At 36.8% G+C, this 21,068-nt stretch overlaps 2 protein-coding genes across 3 annotated transcripts in view; one reads left to right on the forward strand and one right to left on the reverse strand.

The window, feature by feature from the left end:
- PLCZ1 (phospholipase C zeta 1) overlaps nt 1–3,051 on the reverse strand; it is a 48,188-nt gene extending 45,137 nt beyond the window's left edge. Inside the window, exons 1-2 of one of the 2 annotated variants that reach the window (XM_072040516.1) lie at nt 2,870–3,051; nt 2,254–2,375 (exon numbers count right to left, since the gene is read on the reverse strand). In XM_072040516.1, the coding sequence (XP_071896617.1) occupies nt 2,254–2,375; nt 2,870–2,885 (138 nt within the window). In that variant the 5' untranslated portion in view covers nt 2,886–3,051. The remainder of the gene's footprint in view (nt 1–2,253; nt 2,376–2,869) is intronic. The other variant, XM_072040515.1, reaches the window with a different exon arrangement.
- Nucleotides 3,052–3,091: 40 nt separating this feature from the next.
- Nucleotides 3,092–4,181, forward strand: CAPZA3 (capping actin protein of muscle Z-line subunit alpha 3). Its single transcript, XM_005017099.5, has one exon. It carries the CDS (start codon nt 3,237–3,239, stop codon nt 4,101–4,103), a length of 867 nt encoding a protein of 288 aa, XP_005017156.1. The 5' UTR covers nt 3,092–3,236; the 3' UTR covers nt 4,104–4,181.
- Nucleotides 4,182–21,068: the final 16,887 nt, after the last annotated feature.

The raw sequence follows: 21,068 nt of genomic DNA on the forward strand, positions 1-21,068 counted from the left end.
CCCCATTTATTACCTCTATAAGCTAATCAACATTCATAATTGTTGGCTCCTTAAACTAAGACTAACAAGGAGGCTGGATTTCAGTACGTAATAACATGACACCTACTATGGTTAGCAGAACTTTTCCCAGAAGTGTTCATAACCATAAAATGCCTTACTTGAGTTCTGTCTGCTCTTTGATTAAGACTTCTGATTACCACTGAACTAGATTAATTTTGAAGAGACACCATAAAAACTAAAGGATGAATGTTACATTACTAGATTCTGTCTATGCAGTACAGTTCCCACTGTACTTGTGTACTTGTCTGAACAAGTACAACAATAAGCAAGAATACATTAGATAACCAATACAAGGACATGAGATTATTATTTTAAATTACATATCAGTAGTGAAGTATTTTCTCTGAGTTTGTGGAAGAGAACTGTAACAATCACTTTTAATGAAACTTGGAAGAAAAGAAATAATTCACTACAAATGTTAATAATATACTTTTCATTACTGCATGGAAAATATCACATCTCAGGTTGATATCATGGATATGTTTTTTAATATCTTTAAAAAATCTGCAAATTTACTCATAACTGTTAAATAGAAAAAAGAATATATCAACTCATTTTGGAATTAAGCAACTTATCAGGACTCATGAGACATTCTCTTACGTATTGGCACAAAATGAAGCTGGCCAGAAAAAATAAATTTTCTATTTTATTGTACTTTTCTGAAACATAGACAATAATACTAAGCAGGGGTGCTTTTGAAGTCAAAGTTATGAAAATCACATCAAAATATATTAAATAAATAAATAAAATAAAAAAAAAAGTTGTTTTTAATCTTATTTTTGTTGGGTTTATTGTTCTTATTTTTATTAATGAGTATCAAATCTTTGCTATCCAGAAAAAAAAAAGTATCTTGACAAAGACTTAGTTCTGAAAACTATAATAAAATTAATTTTTCCTTAAAAATCTTTATGTTCATAATAAATTTAACGAGAATAAAACAACAACAAAGCAGCAAGAAAAGCAGATTGCTCTTTAAAAGCTATGCTTATAAAATGTATTTTTTTCATGTATAACCATTTGATTAATTAATTAATTACCAATGTACAGTTACAGACAATGATGGCAGTAAAATAATCTTCCAGATGGTTTTGAATTTTACATACAATTATACTGATGAGTAAGTTCAAAAAAAAAAAAAAAAAAAGAGAGAGAAAAAAGAAAACATGGCTGCACTGCTAAGAACTATATCAGACTGTTGAGTATATTTTCATATTGACTTTTAAGTTCAACTGTTTCAAGTTTTACAAGTTCAATCAGACTTGTTCCATACAGGTCATTTCCTCAAATAATTATTCTTTTTACTTACAATTGATCAACTCTTAAATTTCCATCAGAAAGTGAAGTAGGTAGAACATAGAAGACAACAATGAAAAATAGCTTCAAGTTCTCATGAGATTCTCAAGGCTAGCACTTCTCCCAGTGGCATGCAAATTCAAAAATTGTTAAAAAATGAGCTAAAAAGAAAATTCATACATCTTTTGAGTAATTACTAGAGCAGACCTGAAGAACATGAATCCTCAGTATGTCAAAGACAGAAATGTAGCCTTCATAGAAAACTCTTTAAATATTGCTGTATCTTACGTCCACATCCTTCCCCCAGGGGTAGAGTGCAATGGATGGATGGGACATCCAGGTACACCTCTTACAGACTTCACAAGAGAGGTATGGTGGAATTGAACAAGAAAGTGTGCTGGAGCTATGTCAGCTTCAAGCTGGAACAGATCAGACATCTCTATTTTGTTGTTCTGGCAACAGGATTGTTAAGAAGTCACTCTAATGGCTCTGACCAGCATCAGACAGGCACTTCTGGGCTCATTAGCTTGATCACAAAAGCAGCCACATAGGATGAAACCAGAATATTTACATTTTCCTCCACTGAGGCCTAGTTACAGAACTGCTGGTTACCAAGACTTACATATTTTTTTTATCACTCAACACTACTTGGATGTGGTGAAGAGATGGTAGCAATGCAACCACTCAAATATCTGTTTTACACAGAAACAAAAGAGCTGGATGTGGCAAATTATTTCCTGATTTTGCACACACCCTACTACCATACAAGCATGAAATTCACTTCTTGAAACACTAATTAAAAAAAAAAAAAAAAAAAAAAAAAAAAGGTAAGCTAATATAAGGCCCTTATGTAACTGGCCTTCTAAATTTATTTAATTTCTAAATCTACATATTCCTCACCTTGAAAACATGTTTCACATGAGCAACATCAAAAGTGATATGCAGTTTTTCAAGCAGCTTCATTGTGCTATGTAAATCAATTTTCCCATTCATGAACTCATCTTGAATGATGTTCAAAAACCATGTACAAAAGATCACATTAAGGAAACATCTGCAACACGTCATTGTCTCTTAGTAGGGGGAGCAGGATGAGTGGTTTAAATTTTTGAACCTAAAAAGCTTGCATATTTTTCTTCTCATACTCAAACCTCAGAGACCCTCAGAGACCTTGAGGGGCAAGACTGACAGAAAAGAGCCAAAGAAAGTCACAGGGAAGGTACACAGGAAAACAAAAGGTAGTCAGGGTGAAGAAAGGGCTGTAGTGAGAGGAAGTAAACTTGGGAAGGCCAAAGGGATCAAGCTGCCATAGGGGACAGTTGGAAGAGGGGTGTCCACAACAAGCAGCAGTGCCTCAAGGGCACCTGGCACCCTGCCCACCCAACTGGCCTAACTGTCCCCAGCTGGACCTCCTCTGGTCCCATATGGGCTTAGGGTGGGCCTGGGCCTTGGGGCAGACATGCGCAGAGGGAGGTTACATGACAGCTGTCACAAGGGAGGTCAAGGAGAGGAGGAGGATATCTGTTCTCCTCCATGGCAGCTCCACATTGCCTGCTCTGGTCTCTTCACTGCGGTGGTGTTGGCAGCGTTAGGTAGAACATCACTTCAGCTTGCTCCAGCTCCCAGTGGGCACCTTTCCCCTCCCTTGCACGCCTGTGCCCCTGCTGGGGCCCCCAGTGCCCTCCTGGCACTGTCCTTAAACTGAGCCCCCTGCTTGGGCTGGCCCCAGGTGCTGCTGTGAGGTCACAAACTGTGGGGCCCTGGAGCAGGGCCCTGCCCACCGCTGCTCCCCACACCCTGACATCTTGTGGTTTTGCCCTCCAGCTCCCTGTGTCCCCTTCCCTCACCTGTGGTGCCATGACCTTTGATTGGCCAGGACCCTCAGCATGAGCGTGAAGCAGAGTGAGCCGGAGAAGGTGTCCCTCATTTGCAGACTGCTGCGCCAGTCCCCTCCTGGGGAGTTTGGGCAGGTTGTCCAAGACCTCTATGCTCTGGTCAAAGATGATGAGCTGGTGAGGCAGGAGGCTGCCCACGTTGGGGCCCATCACAACAAGAAAAACTTCACCCCTGTCCAAGTAAATGGGAGCACTGTGCTACTGACCCACTATAACGATTTAGGGGGAAACCGCTTCTTTTACCCCCAAGACAAATTCTCTTTTGAGTTTGACCACTTGAGTGGGATAACGAGCAAAACCCATTTGCACAGCGTGATGTTGGATGAGGAGGAACTGTGGAGAGGAGCCCTCCACAAGGGATTGAACACCTATGTGAACTGCCACTTTCCAGCAGGGAACTGCTGCGTGTTCAAAAAATCCCTGGGCAAGAGGCAGATGTTTGTGGCCTGCATTGAGGCTCATGAGTACCAGCCCTTAAAACACTGGAACAGCCTTTGGAAGTCTGACTGGACTTTTGCCCTGACTCCAATTATGACTCGGGTTACAGGGGTATTTCTTCTCCAGTTACACTACTTCAAAGATGCTAACCTTCATGTTACCATCAGAAAGTCTGTAAGTGAGTCTCTGCATGTGATAGACCGAAATCAGTTTGTCTCAGATTTTGTGAAGTTCGTGAAAACTGAAGATGACAAGATTCATACTGCTATTCTACAAAACATTCAGGCCTTGTCAGAGGATATGTGGAGGAAAGATCTGCGAAGGAAACTCCCCATTACTCGTACTTTTATGAACTGGAATGAGCTGCTGAAAAATTATCACCAAAATACCAATGTCTCCAGTAAAAAAGTACCTGCATAATTACCGAATTGCACTATATGATACAGTGGCATAAATAAATAAATAAGAGAAGGTCAAAACAGGATTGTTATGTAGTTGATCTATTTCTAGATCGCTCAGGAGAGTGCAGAAGCTGTCATCAGTCAATTACCACTTTGAAAACAATCCAGGTCAATACAGACACAATCATTTGCTGTTTTTGTTGTTGTTCATTTTTTTTTTTTTTTTTGGTGTTTGTTTGTGTGTTTGTTTTTTTAACTTTCTGGTACTTTTTAACTGCTTCTAGAGGTACTAGCAATGGTCACTGTCAAAGGCAGCACACTGCTACAGGTAAGCCAGCAGGCAAACTGTTACTTTGCTTTGTAATTTTCTTCAATATCGTATGTACTTAACCTCATAATATTTGTAGCATCTCTTATAAGGAAATTGGTAAGGTAGGCTGGCAAAGATATGGAGGTGCTATTACTAGATTTTTTTAGTGATACTGAAGCCCAGGAAATTCAGCCTTCAAGCTTTGCTTGCGCATACCTCTCTGTATGCATGAGACATCCCTAACAGTCACGTGAACAAAGAGAGATCAGTACATAGGAGGAATAAATTTACTGTAGCTAGCACAGAAAATACGGGACTGAATTAGGGATGTGTGCTGGCTGTTGCCTATCACTCATCACACAATAAAGAAAGCAATGCTACTTCTCTCAGTTTTCAAGCAAGTTTTCAAATGTTTATTACAAATTGCAAAGGAGTTTGATCCACTGCCATTTTTTTTAGTATGAAACAGTAAAATACATCCGTGTATTGCTACTATCATGGTATTCAGACAACCAGTTAATCTGTTCTGCAAAAGTGACTATAAAGATGTAAAAGTTTTTACCTAGTTTTTACTAGAGCTCTAGTAAAAAAAGAAATGGGGGGGGGGGGGGGAGGGGGAGGGACAGGGCAGAGTAAGAAGGACAGCATGGAAAGTGCAGGAGAGGACCAGAAACTGTAAACTGTATGGGCCCCTTCAGCATTATGCAGATGTATCGGGGCTATCTCCTCAACAGCTACTTCAGATGACAAAAGTGGCAACAGCACGTAAGAGATAACTTTAAAGTCAGCAGAAAAGCTAAGTATACTGGGCATTTCTGTTATACCAGCTAGTTTATTAGATTTTGTGTGTGAATATAATGTTTCACATATTCTAGCAGTATTTTGTCTTATTTTCAAGCTCTGACAGTGATACTTTGCTAAAATGTTTATTACAATAAATTGCCTACTGCTTGCTGTTGTCTGTAAACATACCTTTTAATTAGTTCTATTAGAAACAAAGTTTGATTTGAAGCGGTATTGTAAACACTCAACTTTCTAAAAATATTGAAGTGAATATTTAAGCAATGTTCTTACAAATATCGTTGTTTTTAATGTAAGCATAAGATTTTGGTTTTGCTCATAAGTTAGTGGCAATTATGTTATCATGTGGGTTGAGCATGCTCATTTGTAAATACTGATTAGTGGCATTATAGCTTCAGTGCTGTCTGGCCATGATTGCTTTCATTGTCTTTGCTTTAAAATGTGGTAAAAACTATGCGTTACTATGTTATGGTTTGGGGGATAAGCAACATACTGTGGAAATGCTATCTTCAGCTTCTTTGATGTGAAATGAAGATTTTGCGTCTGTACTCATACCTGATTTAGGAGGTTCCTTTATATACACATCAGGATATGATAATTAATTACCCAGAAAAAAAAATAACAAAAAGGTGTCTAATATAAAAACTGTCATTCTACATAATTCTGTATTGTTGATGATAAAGTCATGCTCAATTTTTATTTATAAGCATACTCATTTTTAAAGCCTTATGGTTGTAGTGTTGCCAATATTTGAATTTAACTGAAAGAAGTTGCATTTATTTATACACTGATTTTCTTCAGATTTCCATTGACTAGAGTACATTTTTCATCTGATTGTTCATCTTTATGGTCATTCAAAACAAAGATCCTGGGAGTTTATGCTAATTCTTTTGCAGAACGGCAATCATCATGCAGGGTTTCCTTCCTGCAAGCAGAAAGCAAACTGCTGCCCGTGTAACAATGTCCCTTGACAATACCTCTTACAGATGCCCATTTGTTAGAGAATCTGCACCATGTACTTGAAGAGGGAGAAGGATGGAGCATGGAGACCATTCCCTGTGTTCCTTTGATTCTTCACAAAAAGCTACATTACCTATGGGTCATTCTCTCTTCACCCCACAGCTGCTACTGAGATCCATCCAACATCAATCCAGCTCTTTTAATGTCCATGCTGCTGCTAGAGACCATTCAATGAGCAAGCAGCTGTCTTTACATGGTATTTATTTGAATATGTGATTATTTCTTTACTGAAAATTAGAGTAATTTTATTAAAAATATTATACAATCCAGGGCTGCTATAAAGAAGATGGCCTGTTGTTAGTGTAGTTCATGTATGCAGTACAGAACAAGAGAGGAATTTCTGACGTAAATTTAAGTGTGATCAGAAATGGGGACAAAACACTAGAAATTCTGGATTGTGAAGAAAGCACTTTTACTTAAACACAAATAATGAGCATAAACTAACAACAAGGAAACATGGAAAAGACTAAATAACTAAAGGACTTTCAGATAGGTATTCAGTTTCGACATCTATTCCACCATGTCAATCCCTTGTCAGATGCAAACCTATGATATTTTGCAATACACTGTTCTGTAGAATTAAATTCTTTCTTTAGAATGCAGTTTCCATAGGGCAAAACTGTAGCAAAAAGTGCAAGAATGAAAACATTTAATAGTGAAGGATTGGGTAGTTTTCCTGTCTTCCCTATCAGTTTACCTTTTCTGAACTTTCCATTTTCCCTCAGTTTCCTTTTCAACTAATAGAGTCAATCTATGACATCAAAATCTACAACAAAAGCTGCTCGGAGGGTCAGTTTGGGCAGAGTAAAGGTTCTGACGTGGCTGAAAATGCAAGCCTATGAAATGAATACAGAAAAGGCAATTGCAATGCAGGCTTTGTCAGTTTTCCCTCTACATTCTTCAAAATGGTCCTTTTTATTCTTTGGCTAAATTTAAACCTGGGGAGGAATAAATATTATGAGAAGGAAGCTAATGTGTATAACTCCATTGAAAAAATTACTGAACTTCTTTGTATATGCTTTTGTGACTGTGCATGTTTGAGATCCAGTTGCAGCTTCTTATGCTTTTGCTCCTACTTTTTGTAGGATTTTTTTGTTGTTTTCTAAAAAGAATACGTTACAGCTCATGTTGTCTTTATTCATAAAGTCTCCTTCCTTTTTTGTCTGGTGCTATGAAAACCATTCACAATCATATACCAACTGTGAATACTTTTTATTGGCATCAGTACCCTGTTCTGTGTTTGTTGTTGTTTTTTTGTTTTTTTTTTTAGGAAAAAATGTAGACTGATAAGGACTGAAAAAAATAGATTATCAGGAGGTATCTTTCTGTAATATACTGCTTCCTCCTTCAGCTTATCTTTTTTTGTTACTGAGTGGCCATGGTTATTTCTCTCAAAGCAGATAATCACCTATTCTATCAGTTCAGAACATTTACACGATGAGATGCAATTTTCTTTCAAAATAAAATGTGAGTTTTATTTAAACTTTGTTCTTCCATTTACATGCTTGCAGTCTCATTGGAATAATAAAGTTGGTACAAATGTACCTGAGCCAAATTGGCTTAAGTTTTTGATTTCTGAAAATCATTGAGTGTCTACCATTAATTGTTGTTGCAAAGAAAATTATCATTTTTATTACACCAGTAACATTAGAGCTTATCTTGGACTTCATTATCAGCTTCCAGCTGCATTAAAATTGGAAGAAAATCAACACTTAATATTAGTATTTGGGTCGATTATTTGATGTTCCCATTATAAAGTTTGCTTCATGTTTTGCTGGAAATGCAGCAGGTGGAAAACATATCAAAATGAGGACACTTAGCAAATCAGGTTTCATCATTTCATTTTCAAATAGTTGTGTTGAATTAAAAGCAATATTCTTCTATTTTTGGAATAGATAGAAAAATCTTGAACAGGCACTAAAGATTCATGTTATGTGTTGGCACTGGGGCTGCAGAAAACAAGGCTTAACAATCCTCCTTGTATGAATCATTGGAATAAATTCATGTTTTTCCCCTTGCAGTCTCTAAAAATTGCATTAATTGTTTCTTTGCCTCATTCATGGAATGAATGTGACCATATTTGAAAAAAAAAAAAAAAAAAGCATCTACTTATATGTTCTCCAGGATGTAGTCTGTATGCAAAACTCTGCTGTATTCCCTATTCCCTGATATTCCCTGATATCAAGTTGTGAAGGAAAAGCATAGTTATCAGATGATTTTGAAACAGAGAAAAGTGAAAGAATGACAACAAATGTGCTGCCAAGTGTCCCTCTCTCTCTTACTGACTTCAAATAATCAACACATTAATGTTCCATTTAGAGTAAGACTAATTCAAGGACTGTTTTTCTTTCTACTGTAAGAATGGTTTAACATATTCAACAAATGTGAAAAAGCATATTTATCATATTCCAAGTGCAAGGTATTTCCCAAGTCTGTATGTCAGTATGCCAGTGTTACACAAATAGTGAATTTTATAATTAATTTTAAAGCAAGATTTGGAGTTCTTAAATGTATAGAGTGGCTTCAAAATATCAGTATTTCAAAAATGAAGTGTTATTCATAGCATATCTTGCAGTTTTCCACAGTTAAAAGTATTTGTCATAGTAAGCCTTTGGAATTGCAGCCATACTAAGTTGAAGGGGGGCGGGACCCAATAAAAATAAAAACAGATGGCCCATATTATATCAAGCAATTTCTGTAGCACATTATTTTTTAATGGAACAGCAACTACCATACATCCTTAAATTCGTACCCAGAAAAATCCTGAGATTGTGGGATCTTAGTGACAGGACCTGTTTGTTTTGTTTCATTTTATTTTATTTTGCTTTAGTATTATCATTTATAAAGCACATTTGGACCATTGTCTTTCCTTCCATAACTTTTGGGCAAGTCACACAGATCTATATTCCTAGAGATTTCACATCTGGTATATGTGATTTTCTGTGATTTTCTGTGCTCAGGAAAGCTAACAGCTCTTCCTGATCTTGTTTATGCCCCGTAAGAATGCATTAAAGTGATGAATAAATAATACGATAGTTGGCTTTTAATATCTAATGTAGGAAGGAATTTAATTATATGTGATATATGTGCAAAGTAACCACGATCACAAATGAAGCTCATTCATAGTCAATGCAAGTTTGTTTCACAAAAGGAGAAAGCAATAAGGAACAGGAGATTTTCAGATGATTAGATGATCTTTAAGGTCCCTTCCAACCCAAACCATATGATTCTATGATTTTTCTGTCCTGATTGATTGAAACTAAGAATTATGAACCTGCATTCTCAAGCAGACGGCTGTGTTCTTGTGTATGACAACCCTCTTTACCAATAAAGCTTCACAATCTGCCTACACAGACCACAGATCAGTGCACCAGCCCTTGCAAGCCTACAGCTACTTAGGTACACTCATCTCAAGCTTCACAGACTGCAGGGAGCTCATGTTTCAGGTAGCAACAACCCTTGGGGGCAGACTAGTGGTAAAGCAAGGGATCAGAAGCCCCATATTTATTCACACCTTGTTTATTCTTAGATGCATAATTCTTTATTCTTAAACACAAGAAATGTAGAAGCCTCAGGAAAACAAGATCTTGAGTACAGTACTGCTTATGTAATTTCACTGTTATGTGACATCTGTCCATACATGACAGCTCTTCTTTTTTTATTGTTTTTTCTTTTTACTTCTCAAACTTTACTCCATACTTTGTTTACCTGTGTGCCACAAGGTGCAGAAAAGATTTAGATTCTAGTGTTACAACCTCTTTGAGTTTCAAATATAGCCAGCCAAGGCAAATTCGTGAGACAAAAATGGAGCAGAGACCAAACCAAGAAGCTCCAGTCTTCCTGGGAATGTGAATGTGTAGAAAACCTGCCTGACTGTTTACCTGCTTCACTTGAATGCCTTTTAGAGCTCAGGCCAATCAGACCTCCTGAGAAGACTATCATGCCTCTTTTCTTCTCAGATATACACAAATGGTTACTTTTCTGAAGGGCAAAGATGGCTTCTGTCTTTTCCCCTTTCCCTCCTTCTATCACAACATCCAGGCAAGTGGAGAGAAAGGGATTCTGGACACTCATTTCATCTCTCAGTGTGGAAAAGAAATCAAATTTCTGTCCAGACATCATCTCTGACCACTGAAAGGAAGAGGGATTTTTTTTTTCAGGTTCTTCTTGCCTGCAAGATGGAGAAGCTATCTTCATTACATCCCCGTTTAAAAGAAAGAGTAAGGCATATCACTAAGTCAGAAGGAAGTGAGGAAGGAGAGGCAGAAGTGACATAAAACTGTGTAGGGAGTGGAAAGCTGGAAAGAAATTATCTATGCAATGGTGATGGTACTACAGTTTGAGAACAAAATGAATTGTATCAGCCAAATGTTGGGCTAATACAGAGCTGCAGAAAGCACCCAGATCTGGGAATTCACTGATTGATATCCTCAAAGAGTTAAGAGAAACATTTATTCACTGTTCAACACACTTCTCACTGAGTGGACGGCTCAACTGCTAAGCCTTCCAGAGAACAGCTTCAGTAGAAAGCGCTGTGTTTCAGTAAATGTCTTTAGTTTTAGACAGAAATACTTTTTGTTTGGAATGAGATATTCAAAAGGAAAGTGGAGTTGTATGAAATATTAGAGATTTATCAGATTGTTTGTTTTTCCTTTGCACTGAAGATAAATTAAGAGAATGTCCTCTGCGAAGATCACCACTCCGAAGTCAGACTCAGAGACTCAGAAATGGAAACTCTTGTATATGCCTTTAACTTCTGTTTTGTCCTGTATGTAACATGAAGTAATTAGGACTCCACTGATCTTGAACAAAGTGCCACAGACAACTTACCTTTAAAAACTGATATATTGCAAGTCAGTTTCATTACAGCATTTTTTCTTACTTTACAGTATTCAACAGGTAAGAAAAAGCTTTTTTTTTTTTTTTCTCTTTGTAATGCATATGAGATCATATGTTTTTCAAATCCCTGTGATTATGGAATTACTAATTTCTAAGCAAAACATTTTTGCCAGTTCACCAAAGATAATATTAATTTTACTTAAGAACTGTATTTCATAGAAGACTTCCCATTTGCAACTTGCTTTTAATTATATCCTCATTAGAGACAGATATGAGAAGCACAGCTTATTTCAAACATTTATTATTCATTCTTATATTGTTAATGAGTTAATGCCTGAAGTGCATCTGCACTAAAAAGTCACCTTTCTGTTCATCACTTTTGCATATGCGTAATATAAATGTGATTCCTTAAGGTATATAGATTCAGTACTGTTGCATTCCATATATAACATCTGCATGCAAATTTATTCTGTTGTTCTTTCTCAAATAATTAGCATTATCTGCTAATATATTACTGATTAGACCAATTCCTCTAGTAATTATAATCGAGTGTGCAGTATGTATTCAATAAGCATCTATAGTTCCATTCTTTCTTTCTCCATCAAAAGGTCATTTTGAAGGCACATCGACAGCGTGCTTTCTATGGTCTGTAAGCCCTGCAAGAGACAAGCTGTTATTTCAGCCTCTGGGCTGTAGTTCCATATGCCTAAATCCATTACAAAACACAGATTTAGCTGAAGCCAATGAAAAGCGTAATTAACATTTTTTTATTCTGTGTGCAATAATTTATTTTCCTTTATCAAAGTTACATAGGCTGCCAAATGTGTGATACAGATTATGGGACACACTGTGGTTAAAATGCAGAGTTTTTTCAAAACAATGTGTTATGTCCTGTGAAGTGTTCATGGAGAGAAAGAGAAGATTAAAATGCATAGAGTCTATTTTGCCTTCAGCTGTTTTCTGCTCATCCATTTAAGTCCCAGTTCAACAAAGTAGTTAATTGTAATTGTTTGATTAATTATAATCATTTGACTACTTTCACTGGGACGAAAAGTATGATAGAGGTACTATGATGCTAAAGCTGTTTAAATTGTTTCACACAGACCTGAAGAACCTGATACAGAATGCACAGATAGCAGCAGGAAGTTTCCCTTCAATCGTCATGAACTTTAGATTGGCTTGGAAAAAGTTCCTAGACAGACTTCCAGTCCTTTGCTCCAGCCTATCTTATAAATTAATTTACATTACCCTGCTCCATTTTGTTGTCTGATGTTATGAAACATGTTGATCACAAAACAACTAATTTTCTTTAAATTAATATAATTTACTCCCCCTTGCTAACTGTAATGCCTTTTAATTTGTCATACTTATTTTTATTTCTTAATGTAGCCACAAGTCAGGTTTGACCATATGTGTAAAGATGGTACTTCAGCCCTTTGCAAACTCTAGGGCCTGGCATGGATTTAACAGCTGTGAACACAGCAGCAGGGAATAACTACACTCACCTATAGAAAGAGATGCAGGAGGGAGCCTCTGCCCCTCTACAGAGTTTGTCTACATTCTTGCAGGCCTAAACGTTGCAGTGATATGAGATGGAAATTCACAACTCCACATTTGAAAGCTACCATCTTGCCCTTCAAGAAGGCAAAAATGGCGGTTCTTTAATATTGGTTTATTTTTCTTTTAGTGGAGCAGTGATGCCACAAACCAGTTTTTATGTAGCAGTAAGATTTACTCAAAAAATGAAAGAGTGCTCAATGACTTCTTAATTTAAGGAAGTTCAACTCTGTCTCTTTCTTGCATTGGAAAGACCATACAGCTGTGTTATAAACTGGCACTCATACGAGACACATTCCACAGAACTTGTAGAAAATGTTTTAACTTGTATCACAATATGCACAAATATGTGCACAGAAAGAGTAAAATTAACAAAATTAACATAATTCGTGTCTTAACCTGCGTAAACTGCATTCTGATCCTTTCTTCTGTGTTGTAATCCTACGAAGGTATACAAAATCTTTAAACTTTCCATACTGCTTTTGTGGATTTGATATAGTATAATTATTTTTTAAAGAGGATATGACGTACCTCTGTTACCTCATATGTGTATTGGGAAAAGTAAATACATGAAGGACAGAGGGGCTGAGATTCTGCAAGAGTGGGGGTTACATATGGCATCAGATAATAGGAGGGAAGGAAGAAATAAGATGCAGAATAAAGGAGAAAAAACCTTCATGTTTTTTTCTTTTGGGGGGTTATTGCTACCTTTAAAAAGGAAGGAAGGAAGGAAGGAAGGAAGGAAGGAAGGAAGGAAGGAAGGAAGGAAGGAAGGAAGGAAGGAAGGAAGGAAGGAAGGAAGGAAGGAAGGAAGGAAGGAAGGAAGGAATGAGCTCACTTCTAAAAAATACCTAAAAATAATTATAACTGTTAAAAATATATATGTTTGAATTCTGATAATATATAGGACCATACCAAAAGAGGTTAATGTACCTGTAAATTTATCCCTGTAACTCAGTAGGTAATTCCAAGGTCTGTCTTCTTTTAATATTGGCAAAACATTTGCATAAGCAAAAAGTTGCAAAGGAAACAAAAAGAATTTAATATATTTATCATAAAATTCTGCACTCAAAGGTTACTTTGATGCTTCTGTTCCTGCTTCACTAAAACCCTCCTAAGCAGCATAATCCTTATAATTTTAATTCCCTTGAATATGTTCCTGTATTCCTTTTTTTTTTTTTTTTTCATTCAAATATTAACAATGTCATGCTGTAAAAATGTCATCTAAAGACATCATGATATGCTAAATAGAAATGAAATTGCCAGGGGCTGTAAGCTTTGGGTCAAAGGATAGTTGTTTATATCTCATTAGTATGATGAAGTGAAATCTGAAATTATATTAAATGTTTGTTTAAGACATAATTAGTGAGGAACTTACAAATTTTCAAGTACTCTATACAGACCTGTACTCTTATATCATCACTGGCAGAAACGTTTTCTTGTGTACATTATTTGCCTCATCCAGAGGAAGGAAAACAATGCAACAGCCAGATCTATTACTTCACGTTTGTTTGTATTTTATTCTTTTTCCCAATTCTCTCTTTTCTCAGCTGTGCAACACTGACTGCCAAATTATGATTTCACAGGAAAGCTCAACTCAACCTTGTCCCATTTTATTTCTGCCTTTAGATACCTGAAATAAATTCAAATAAAAGCTGAATTAACCTCTTGACTTGGGACCAGGTAGGCCAAAAGACAGCTTCCAGGCTGGTGTGATATGGGTACTAAGTACCTCAAAGGCTGTTGCTCAGGTGTACAGGAGTGAATGCTAGATGGTCTGTTTGCTCACACTGGTCAAAAGGAGAATAAAGACTTCACACACAAACTTCAGCTGGACTCATTCTTTTTGATGTCATTGAGGCTGGTGTGAAACAGGAGATTCCACATTTCCCTTGCCAGGGGAATTGGCGTTAATGCCTTTCTCCTCCCATGTGCACACTACACTGCCTAAGCTGCACTGCTTACTCAGTTTAGTGGTTCACCCTCTACCCAGAGCTCTGGGTAATCACTAGTACCTCTCTTTAATGCCAGCTTGGGAGGCAGAGCTGCAGACTCAATAGCAGCAGCTTTCCTTCAGTGTCTTAGGTGGAAGGGATGAAGATCTCATTTTCCATTAGCGCACATGGAGCAAGCAGCTCCCTGAATGTGATCAGCCACACACACAAAAAGAAAATGAAGATAAAAAATAAACCTAAGTACAGGGGGCAGAGAGGGATGGGGAGGAGGGGAATGATGCTTGTTCTTAGGGTATGGTACTTCTTGACCCTGTTCTGGAAAAAAAAAAAAAAAAAAAAAAACAATGTGTAGGACTGATAGGACTGATATACTTCTAGGACTGGCAAACTTCTGGCAGACCGTCAAAATAAAGGCTAATGAATCCTAAAAGAGGAAGACCTTAAAGGACAAATGCATTAAGAATGTTCAGAGTAAATGTGGTGTCCTCTTAAATAAGAACAAAGCACAAAAATAATTAATTGAATCCTATTTCCCGTGTGTTTTTAAATAAAAAGAATGAACAGTATTTCCCATCCAGCATGTAGCCATTTTTTAGAGTGAACTACTGAAGATTGTTACTGAAGACTGTTACAGTATTAAAAAATAAAAAATAAAAAAAAGTATGACCAACGTCTTTCTAGTTCTTATGTCAGAAGTGATGTTGTATAAAAATTGTATATTAAAACACAATCATGTTGCATTATATATTAGAAAGACATTTACTACATTAAAATATACCATTTTGCACTTCAATCAATTTTGAATATTTTCATCACAGTTTAGTTACTCCATTTTATACCAAGTGAGGAGACTGGCTCCAGTATTTTAATACTAGTTGGGCAACTGCTGATTGCTGTCTATATTTTGGATTGTGCTGTGATACTAGCCTCTTGTAAGTAAGATTCTGTCATCTACTTGGTATTAAATCTGTCTAAAATCTCTGAACAACAGTGGTTGGTACTGGGATGTCTAAACACTGAACAACCTAGCTCTTGAAACATTCATTTCCGCTCTGCCAGAAGTGCTAAGATCCAGGCTAATGAGCTTGCACATGATATCAAGCTACTGCAGCTAGGCAGATTTTAGAGCTCGTATTGTATCTCTTGTAGCATCCTCAGCTGTGTTGCATAGTGTAACTTTACCAGCACAGACAATGCTTCTTCAGGGGTCACTGCAAATGTACTGCGGTTATGAAATGTCATCTATAGTACAGGGCAGAGCTGTCAATAGAAAATGTAATTTAGGGGAGGAAAAGAATGCTGTGTATACTGATAAAATTTTAGATGAATGTGGGCTAAGAAAATTAGGAGAGCTAAAAATCTTTAAAGGTCTAAGCTTTAATTCACATTCAGGGTGCAAGCTATAGTCATTCAGTGTTTAATGCTGTAGCACTAAAGATTCATCCTATGCAGGATTTTGAATAATCCTCACAAGGAACAAGGTTACAGTGAAAGGCATATTTGAGGAATTATTGAAAAATAAATGTATCTAAGCAATATGAAGCTGAGTACTCTGGGTACATCGACTGTACACATTTCAGCATAATCAAATTTTTCATTTGAAAGACAATTTAATGATCCAATAATAATTGGTTGACAGGTAAACTTTTTCCCTGATTGCCAAATAGATTTACAAATATGCAGTTAGAAGTACTGATTTAGCTAATGTATCTAATATAATTACAGAACATTGAAGGCTTTATGAGCAGTGTTTGTTGGAGTCTGCATGCTTTTAAAATAACAGCAGATACTATATTTTTTGGAATATCAGACTTTGAAAATACTGCCTGATCACTTAAATCATTGGTCTTAAAACATTTTCGATCACATTACCGTAAATGACTCTAAAACCAGAGTCACTATATGTAAACTATGCCTCATCATAAGACTCTATCCAACATTTAAATACTTTCATACTGAATCTAATTTAATTGATTATTTGTTTCTAAATAGGCATTAGAAACATAAATAGGCACTTGTGCAAATACAGATTTACAAATAATATTTGATGTCACTTTTAATTATTATTTGTATTAAAACAATATTTAAATGTCTTAATCATGCCAAATCATGCTAAATATCACTAAGAATGAGTATCTGTTCCAAAAAGATTACAGACTGAGTACAGGCTCATGTATGTGTGATTTTTGTAGCTATGACAATGCACGTTCAGAAACCTATAGAGAAGAAAACATATAAATATTTATTAAGGACATGTTTGTCCTGCTTATAATGGTATTGCATGTTATCTTAAATTCCCAAGAAGAAGGTGTACCTGTTCTAGTATATATACTGTGCCCCCACTCCATGGGAAGCTATATCCCAACAAATTAATGGAATGATATAGAAATACTTGCAATTCCATATGCAGACATCTTCAAATAAAAATCAACACGTCAAATGCAATTTGGCTTGCTGTGCAAGGACAAGCAGCATCAGAAAAAACATTTTCTAACAGCGAGGAGAATAAAATCATACAAGTCATAATTCAGCCTTAGATGGGAGAAGCAGTAAACACTTGGAGAGAGAATGAAGACTCTGCCAAGATGGAGTCAATAGGAGAACACTGGCATCTAACAAAGTGGTCCTATCCCCAGGAGGTCACAATAAATTGAGGTCTCATCCTCATTCCCAGTGGGATCAGAGGTATTAAACTTACAGTGAGATCAATGAGTATACATCTCCTGTCCATTCTCACAAGGCTCCTGAGAAAGATTAGGGATAGGCATAGATTACTTCTCCAAGTAATGTTCAGAAAGATTGTTGTTGCCTTCCCTTGTCCCTGTGCACGTGTTCCTACAAATCAGCCTGCAGGGAAATGAACTCCTGAGGTTACAGCAGGATGCTCCCCAAAATATGTATTTTTCCATTAGACACATTCCCTGCCATTTTGACTAGACATATGCTGTCACATGACCGAGGAGGAAACATCTGACTCTCAGGAGAGACAGTGGCCAAAAGTATCCTGATGTTAGAACAATTCAACTGGCTTGCCTAAGGGTACATGGAAAAAAGCACAGCCTGAGAAAAACAATAGGTCCATAGGTTTTCTGGGCCTTGTTCCAGGGTTTGACCAACCTCATGAAGAATTTTTCTTATATCAGGTCAGAATCTCTCGTGTTCCAACTTGAGCAATTTCTTTTGTCCTTCCACTATGTACCTCTATGCCATTGGACCTGTCTTTACTACATCTTCCTGTTAGGTAGTTGTAGACAACAATTAGATCTCCCCTTTGGCATCTCACCTTAGGGCTGAACAAACCCAGCTCTTTCTGCCTGTACTCACACATCCTGTCCATTAACCAGCCTGTGGTCTCTTTAGCGGACTTTCTCCAATATGCTACTGACTTTTTTGTACCGAGGGCCCCATAACTGGACACAGTGCTACAGGTGAAGTCTCCTAAGTGCTGAACAGAGAGGTGTTCTTCAGTCAGCCCATCGATACTGAGACTCTTTCCACGTTCATGAGTAATCTCCCTTGAAATTATTTCTACATGCCACTAAAAGAAGGGAGATAATTGCTCTGTTTTTTACTGCTCCCGTGATAGGTAGCCACACAGCCCTGAGAAGTAGGAATTAACTGTATTATAATGCAGAGGGTTAAAAAGCTGATGAAGGATAAAAAAGGCTGACTAGGGACAAGAAGTTAAGTAAATGGGAAAAAAAAAAAAAAAAAAGTTTAAAAAATGGTTCTTGAATAAAGATTCAGTGGAAAAGTAGTCTGCAGTTAACAGACTTTCCTGTAGTTCCTGAATATTATTCTGCTTTTTGCATGTAGCTCGGCTCTGAATACTATTCTACTTTTTGTATACAGCTCTGAAATTCAGTGACGGACTATAACCTTCTAGCTCATGGACAGCTCTCCGTAAGTCAAGTTGCTATGACCTTTTGCTTTGTTAACTGAAGTGACAGATATTTGTACTGTGTAGCTAAAAGATCCACTCTTGTGCATGAAAAATATGTAGGAATTGATGTTTCAGATTTCAGAATTCTTGTTTTGTTCAGTTTGCTCTTTGAAAACCCAAGGAAAATATAATTAAATTTTCTATTTAAAGACTGATAAGTTGAAATCCAAGCACTCAGATATTTACTTTTAATTATTCACATTTTCTGATACAGCTTTTAACTCTACAATCTTACATAAGTTATTTTCAGTTTTGTTGGTTTGTTGGTAGCTTGTTTTGCATAAGAGTTCTGTCTCATTAATTTCCTTGATTCATTCTCCTAGATAAACTGGGGATATAATTTAAATTTTCTTTTACTTTTTTTTTTTTTTAATGGGAAACATAAGATAAATAGGAAATTATTTTATTTTAAGGTGTTGTGTTTTCATTTTCTCTTTTGCTTACAGAATGAGAAACAGAATGGTACAATTTAACAGCCCTGACTTTGTTAGCAGACTATCAGCCCCAATTCACCATACCTGAATGCTCATCTTATATTTTTGGAAAAAAATACTTGAATGACCACTGCAAATTATCATTTCTGTCATCAATTAATTGAAACATTCTCTATGCCTAGGAAAGGCGGTTAAACCTTTAGATCTTCATGTGCTCTCAGCTCTTCATTTGCTGGATGCTTGTTCCCAGTTTCAAGAAGATGGACTGTGTTTCAGGAAATCGATTCTGTTCTCATTTAAGTCAAAGGACCTTGCTTTTGCTGCATATCCTGCTCATTCTTCAAAAAGATTTATTACAAAAGATGTAGAAATCCTAATGAGATTCCCTGAAAATTTAGATTCCCTGAAGGCAAAGTCAGTGGTGTAAGGCCTGTGAATCCCCCCCTCAGTGGGGCCTGTGTCACGGAGCACAGGATCATGGCCTGGATGCGAAATGGAACCTTCTGCTGTACTGACTACTGCTTTGGCTAAAACAGGAAATACTGTCTTTTGTCTGCAGATTAAAATCAAAAGCACATAAAGACTGAAGCACCTAATCTACACAGTATTAGAAACACACAGAAGCTTCTAGGTCATGTACCAGAGCAGCGGAGCAATAATTTCTCTCTTTGCTTCTCAGCATGGGAGGTGAGTAAAAGGAATTTGTCACTACAACACTCCTTGGTATTACTTACACATATATCCATCTGGGGGCAGAGGGAAGGAAATAAAGATAAAATGTGCTCTTTGTGAAGCTCAGCAGGGCAAAAACTGTCACAAGGAAACCCTGGGATACAGTCACTGGCTGGGCTGACCTCTGTGCACTGCTGTCCAGTAGGCTGGATGTTTTCACCTCAGCCTATCACTCCCACTTTGCCAGTTCCTAAAAGGGTTAGAAAATGCATGAGCTCTAGCCTCACTGTCTCTTTATACTGTCATTTATCTGCTGAGAAAGCAAAAAGTGAATAGTGAGGAATAGCAGAACCTTCTGATGTGATTTGATGTTATATGGGATGGAGAGATGAGTAGTTTCCACTTGCTTTCAGGGAAAGGAGAGTAGTGATCAAGGCCCAGAAGTTTTAAAGTAAAAATGTATTAAAAACAATTAATCCAATTGCAGGTTGCCTTTACAAACTGAAAAGACATGACTTCTATTTCATCTGCTCTTTTGTGATTAAGGATTGATTATGCTGTTTGTTGTTGTTTAAGCAGAAAGCTACTTTCCCTTGAAATATCAAGTGAGAAGTTACCTGACATAATTCTCATACTGCCTCTGGGCTAGCTTATTGCAACTTGACTTAATGTAGGCCTTGTGAGCCAGAAAGTACAGGGAAGTATGGAGTATTCCTTAGAAATCTCCAGAACATCATCTGGATTTTGTTTGTAAGTACCTTGGAGACAGAAGCTTTTCTTTTTAAGGTAATCTGATTAATTAAATTATGATTTTAAACTAAAGGCTGAAAACTTGGCACCCTTGATTATTTTGGCATCAGAATTGGGAAGGAGGCATTCTAATCATTCTGACAGATGACACCCTAGAATTCAATCCTTTTTTATTGAATTTCTACCAATCCACAAACTTTTTGAACTACAACCTTCCAAATGTTGTATGTTCATTTATTACGGGCAGTCACATATCGAATAATAACAAGAATAATAGATTTCCTGTCCTTAAATTTACCAAAGACCGTCTAAAATTTATGAACATTTTTTATCACCATTTCAATTTGTGGATTCCCAAGGATTCCTGTCCAGAATATTTCATCTAGCAATATTGTTAAAGCGATGAAGGTGTCTCCACTGTTCATCAGGTGGGTGACTTCACATTGTTGTGAACACTCAATAGAAGGTAGAATCAGAGCCTTAGACATTTTTGTCTATCCAGCTCCTTTTACTGCATCTCTGTGTTGTGAATCACAGTCTTTTCTTTTTTTTTTTCAGGTTGTTGCTTACCAGCAATAGTTCAAATTGGCATTTCACCTTGAGATCTAATTCCACAGTGTTTACAAAATATTTTAATTAATTAAAAAATGCAGTTCTATGAGTTATCCATTTTGAGTTCACATTATGTTTATGACCAAGCAAT

The sequence above is a fragment of the Anas platyrhynchos genome, chromosome 1, assembly GCF_047663525.1.
Source record: "Anas platyrhynchos isolate ZD024472 breed Pekin duck chromosome 1, IASCAAS_PekinDuck_T2T, whole genome shotgun sequence".
In the NCBI taxonomy this organism is placed as follows: Eukaryota; Metazoa; Chordata; class Aves; order Anseriformes; family Anatidae; genus Anas; species Anas platyrhynchos.

What these genes read in the sequence shown, in the direction of transcription:
- CAPZA3 (XM_005017099.5), top strand. Translation starts at nt 3,237, where the DNA reads ATGAGCGTGAAGCAGAGTGAGCCGGAGAAGGTGTCCCTCATTTGCAGA.